Below are 6,244 nucleotides of genomic sequence, written 5' to 3'. Positions count from 1 at the left end.
AGACCGGTAAACACGGGGTGCGTTGAACCGCGGTGGCGGGTCGATACGGCCAGCACTGCCAAGTTCACGTGGCGCCTGACCGCTGGCGCATCGCCATGGCTACCGGCGCCAAACACTGGAATCTTGAGCCTAGGCCGCACCACTCCCTTCCTTCATTCTTTCCTTGCATTCCAATATTAGCGGTATACAATTACCCAGTAAGTACCAAATATTAATAAAAGCTAGTTTTTCTTTTCAATATATACCTAAATCTTTTGATAACATTTCATAATTTTGCATTAAGGTAATAATGAGACTAACGGGGTCTCGTACCTTCCCACGACCAGCTTCTACTCCTACATTGCCCCCGGGTCTTGTAGAGCTAATGGAAGGCCTTGCAAAAGATGTCCTCAAAAAGAATCCTGAAAATGTTTATGAGTTCTGTGCTGCGCATATGCAGAAATTACTTAAAATAAGAGATGGCCCCGGACGTAAGTACTTTTTTTTTCGTACATAGGTACGAACTTGTAACAGTAATACTTTCGAAAGTTTCAAACAGATAAAAAGCTTTAAAATTTCCAGTTCGCGTTTTTTCCATAATGACAAATGGGTATACATAATAATATGTTGGTTTGCAGCACCGAAAAAGCCATTGTCTTTGGAGCAGAAAATAGCTAACGCACAAGAAAAAATAAGACAAAGAAATAAAAACCGTCAACTTCAGCACGATAGAAAGTTGTCGGAGCATCCCAATGCACAACCCGACAACGAAGATAGGCTGCCTATGAAAGAAACACCCGTTGATACATCTGCTATACAGCAAGATATCAACAAAGAAGGATTTATATTGAACAATGAAGTTAAAATATTTCACGAGCCTAATGTAACTATAGCTACTAATGACATAAATAGAGATAAGCCGTCTGATGTCGTAAACGAAGTTACCGAAGTATTACAAGTAGAACAGGAAGCCAAGGAATCCGTTTCAAATGTTACTCAAAAATTTGAAAGTGAAGTATCATCAGAAAAAGTGACTGAACAGGTCAATGAAACTATAATCAGTGTTGTCACAAATGAAACATCTGACTTTGAACCTAATATTAAATCAGAAAACGTTGCTGATATGGATGACCAAAGCAAAGAAATTGTTGATCTTGTCATTCAAAGTACTGAACATGTAGAAAATATGCCTCCGAATGAAAACTTCTTTGAAGCTCAATTGAACGATTCTGAACCTACCGTTAGGAACACTGTCGTTGATGTTGAAGAAAAGACTGATAGTAATAACGGAGGACCTCCAGAAAAAGAAGTTGTCATGGATGAGTTAAATGGGGTGGCTTCTACACTGCTATTAGCAAGCAAGACTATAACTGCGTTTACGAATATCAGTGACGTTAAAATCACAGAAAAAGAGGTTGATGAAGAACCAGAAATTAATAAAGAAGAAGTTAACATAGATACTCAACACGAAGAAATATTGTTTAAAGAGTTTGCTAATCAAATTGAACCCGGTAAGAAATTAGAGGACATCATTAAAGAACACAAAATAACTAAAGAGGAATCTACAGATATTGAGCATGAAGAAAGTGGTGCTGACAACATTTCTTTTAAAGAGCGGGTCGAAGACATAACCCGTACAGATAATGAGCACGTAGTTGAGCAAAATTATGGCAGTTTGCTTTCTAAATCAAAAGAGTTTTCAGATCCTACTGTCGGAGACTTAAATACCAATCCACGTGATACCATTCTCCAAACTGAAAGTTCACATGATGAAAATCAAGTTTCATCTTCCACGGAAAGTAAAACATCAAATACAGCAAATTCCCAAGTTTCAGCAGAAGGCATTGAATTATCTGAAAATCAGGTGCTTATTGAAGAAACCACCGAAAAGTCTACTGTAGATGACAGTTTTCTTAATAAGGATGACTCTAATGATCAAGAAGTCCATAATAATACAGTTAATTATGAGTCACAGGCTGACATAGAAGTAATTGAAGTTGACGATAAACTTCCAGACAAAGGACCTGTGCATTGTGAAGAATCTGTTGTGCAGGATAATACAACTGCTCATGATAATATAACTGCTGGTATCAAAAGAGATTCAATGAATGAAAGTGACGAAATAACTGAACACACTGCAGTAAGTGGCATGGATTTAGAGACTGCAGCAATCACAATACAAAAAGTATTTAGGACTTTCTTATTTAGTAAGAGCAGAGCTTCCACATTGGATGACACCGTTAATGAAAACTCTTTGGAAGAAGATATGGAAAATAAGGTAAGCATATTTACTTGTTTTTAGTCCTGTACCTAAGCCAGGATGCAATAGGAACAGTTTTCCAGAAATGGGTATTTCTATTTTAAAGTGTATCGGCCTAGAATTTTTGTTGTAGATTTTCGATTATTTATGACTATGACATGACTAGCAAAAAGGACAATGATTGCAGATTTACATATAATTTTTACGCCGTTCATGCAAACCATAGTCTTGTAAGTAGTTTTTCTTCGTAACTTATCAGTTTAGGATTTTCAGGACAAACCCGAATATGCATTAACTGCGAACATAAACAAAGAGCGAAGAACATTAGGAATCATTAGAATGGACACCGTCTTGCAAACAGTAAACGAGGAGAAATCACTATCGCTATCAGATGAATCCTCTTTGTCAAGCGCAGCCACCACTATACAAGCGCATGTCCGGGGATTTTTAGTCAGAAATAGACTCGCCTCTAACAAAACAGCGTCTAGTAGTTCTTTAGTAAATTCTGACGGCCAGTCTACATCATTGGATGGTGACGTTCATGAACCTAAAAAGACTATTTTAAATATCCACATCGTTCCTGAGAGAGGACAATTCATGAGCAGAGACGAAAGTTTACTGACGTCGACCGACTTGCCTCTTGACAACAGCCCACCGTCTTCAACTAATTTACATCCACTGGGCTATGACAAAAGTGAGCGACGAAAGCAACTGAAAAGAGAAGACGCCGTACAGTCTATTTCACCTCCTAGTAACAACAGCGGAAAACAAAGTGAAGAGGTGGACTCTGTGAAAAAAACACTTATTGACAGCGATGATGTCGATGTAAAAGAGGAACACCAAGTTGTATCTGTATATAGCCAAGATAAACCTCATGAAGCGGACACTGAAAGTTGCGATACCACCCTTACAATTAGTTCTACTGCGGAAACGGTTATCGATGCCGATACTTACAATCCTAGAGAAGTCCTATCAAGTCCTGAACATAACTTGGAATCAGACAACAAAAACCACGAAGTCCTTACTAGTTCCGATGAGCTGGACGTTGTTACACCATCCGCAATAGCTGCAAAAACTCCTTCATTAGATACTGAGAACGACGATAAACCAAAGTTGGTTCACTCCGGGGAATTTCATGACATAGTGGTTCAGACTCAAGTGAAACGAAGTGAAGCATCAGTCGTCCGTGGTGAGTGAAGACAACTATTATCAGGTGATAACTCCTTCCGTTCTAACAAGGCTATCGCATGAACAGCTTAGAGTTAAGTGCCTTGGTAGTTCGCGGTAGCTTTCGTACGCATCGTATAGTGTAAGTAGTTAGATGAAAATCCAAACAGCCTAGCTAAATAGAATAGTGCCAATACATTGTACGTAGTTTGTTATTTTATTTACTATCAATATCAGATCCATACGTTTAATCTATTTAAAATGTTTGCATTCGTTCTACACAAACGTGGGTGTAATGACACTTTGGCGTCGGTTTCGTTTATTAAACCTTACATCTGTTCATACGTATCAGTAAATAAAACTCAACCTCTCATTTTAGTTTTTTTGTTGTTTCGTTTAAAATATCGTTACATCCGTGCAGCTTGCTGGAAATGCTGGAGCTAGCTGTTTTCAGAAGTTTTCAAAAAGTGTTTGTCATTTAATCGTTAATAGTTGTATTTTTGATATCACTACACTCGGTTTGTATTCAGCCCAAATTTGCCAAAAAATATTGGCAAATGGCACATTCATATTTTAATATAGGTAGTACCACTGTGATAACAGTTGAATGCGTAACCTGTTCTGAAGTATTAACATGTTCTTAAGGTCGAAATAATAGACTATGGTTTTAAATACAATAGGTACCTTTGCAAGGTAGGCATGAATTGTCTACATCTGACCCGCTCTAGACAAATTAGTATTGGAATATTTGGAATAGGTAGGAAAGGAAAAAAGCATGCAGAATTCTGTCAGTAGCTAACTATCAAACAATCGTACTTATCAATTTGGTTTTTACAGAATTCAAGAACGTGCTGGTGTACTTCTTACTATGGGACAAGACCTAAAATAACGGCTGCTGGAGTTTATTTATTAACTAACGATTTTTTTTATAATTTATTACTACACGTAAATGTAGAGATGCACGTATAATATAGTGGTCAGAGTAAGAGTTGTTTTGTTTAAAATATTACCTATTGCGAGCCCATGTAGGTAACAACAATTAGAGTCGGACCACACCAAGTTTTCATGCCAAATGCTAAGGTGACTGCAATAGTATAGTGCTTAATAATAACTATGCATTCTTTCTTTCTGATTAGTTAGGAGTGGCCAACTACTATGAAGGGCCCAATAAAATATAGCAGTCACCTTTACGTCAAGTATGGAGAGCTGCTGAACTGATTTTCATGAATGATCATACTGATCATTGGTTGTACAATTGTGCGATACAACCGGCTGACGCTTTTTTGAATTTACAATAGCATCTAACTAAACTATCATCTGACAAAGTATCAAACGGGAGGCGATGACAAAATTTTTTTTACATGTTTCGGTGGCTGCGATTCCTCAACCCACCAACGGAGCGGCAGCTGACGTCCACAAGGGTTATATAGCCGTTATCCACTATACGAGTTATCGCCCGGAAGGCGATTGATCATGGAAATTTGTTCCTGGCTCGTGGTCTAATGCCGTATTAAGCTAGCGCAGGGCCTGTAGCAAACTCTATGTATAGCTCGCTCCAGACTACGCGGCGCGAAGCCGCGAACGCGAGTGTGGAGTCGATTTCGCTGAATAGCGAACTAGACTCCACACTCGCGTTCGCGGCTTCGCACCGTGATTCGCGCATGAGTGTGGAGGGTCCTTATCATGGGGCCCATGGATTGCTTTAATTTTGTCGAAGTGAAACTTGGGTTTTTTTTAAGGCAACAATGCGTAGGTGCGCGGGGCCCCCAAACGCGGGGGCCCGTGGCATTTGCTACTTTTGCCACTTGGCTCCGCCAATGAAAACTTAGCTTGGTTCGACTTTTATTTACAAATGCATGAATACGCGTACCAAAGACATTTTATTAAATAGCAATAACGTGGACTGAAGTTTTTTACTAACCATATTTGAACCGTATTTAGCTACTATTAAGGTTGAGCAAAGCAATAACAACAAACGGTCCCAGCGCATTCATGTATTATCGTAGAGTATAAGTAAAGAAAGAGTGGACTTCATACATCAGTTTTCTTACCAAAACCAAAGATAGATATAACTCCGTAATAGATGGATACAGTCTAAGGAAAAAACGTGCCTCGAAAATCAAGAAAATTTTATTCTCGTTCAGAGGGCGCTACTAGTTTTGGCCTACAGTCGTATAGATGGCGTTGACGGTTTCGTTTGTTATTTAACAATTTTAACGCATATCAGTGAAAGAACATGGGTCAAAATCATAAAAATAATTAATGCAAATAAAAAAAATCATTTATCTATATTTAAATACATTCTATCGTATTTTATAAATCTTCATTTTTAGTTTTAAAGTGTGTCGACAGATGGCAGTGAATTTACTGGGGTTACAAAATTTACTATGACAGTAACGCTCTAGTATCAGTTACTCTATGCCAAAACGCACCTTATTTCGTAGTAGACATCTAGCGTCAAGTAGCGGAACTCTCAGTACTGCTAAATGACAATAGATGTAGCGGCAAACAAAGTCTAATGCTCAATGGTTTTCAGCTAATATTATAACCAGAGTAACCTGCCCGAGTCTGTGTTTCCGCATTCCGGAGTCGCGTCCAATGCGCGCAGCGACATAGACGCATTGATATGTAATTAAATTATTAATTGCGAAATTAGCGCGGCTCGGCCGCCGCTCGGAAATTGACGCGATGAGTGACTCCGAACTCCGAACAGACTCAACCCATCGCGAATGAGTTCCTCGCCTTCCTGCAACTAAAAAACAAGCTGGTGCAGGAAGGAGCGATGGATGCTGTGACTGCTGTCCAGATGAGTTCGCGTGCGTCGAGTTTCACCGTGGA

General features: G+C 39.0%; 1 protein-coding gene across 4 annotated transcripts; it reads left to right on the top strand.

Moving 5' to 3' along the window:
- Nucleotides 1–237: 237 nt before the first annotated feature.
- LOC134748129 (uncharacterized) lies at nt 238–4,342 on the top strand. 4 transcript variants are annotated; one of them, XM_063682828.1, is made up of 4 exons: nt 238–470; nt 618–2,257; nt 2,504–3,428; nt 4,244–4,342. In XM_063682828.1, exons 1-4 carry the CDS (start codon nt 290–292, stop codon nt 4,288–4,290), a joined length of 2,793 nt encoding a protein of 930 aa, XP_063538898.1. In that variant the 5' UTR covers nt 238–289; the 3' UTR covers nt 4,291–4,342. The 4 variants fall into 4 exon arrangements, with proteins under 4 accessions (XP_063538898.1, XP_063538899.1, XP_063538900.1 ...); XM_063682829.1 differs by having other exon boundaries at nt 239–470; nt 2,513–3,428; XM_063682830.1 differs by having other exon boundaries at nt 239–470; nt 2,504–3,452; nt 4,244–4,334.
- Nucleotides 4,343–6,244: the final 1,902 nt, after the last annotated feature.

Source organism: Cydia strobilella, chromosome 16 (genome assembly GCF_947568885.1).
Source record: "Cydia strobilella chromosome 16, ilCydStro3.1, whole genome shotgun sequence".
Classification (NCBI taxonomy): Eukaryota; Metazoa; Arthropoda; class Insecta; order Lepidoptera; family Tortricidae; genus Cydia; species Cydia strobilella.
The sequence above is the reverse complement of the archived record's forward strand: the minus strand, read 5'-3'. Positions and strand labels throughout refer to the sequence as shown.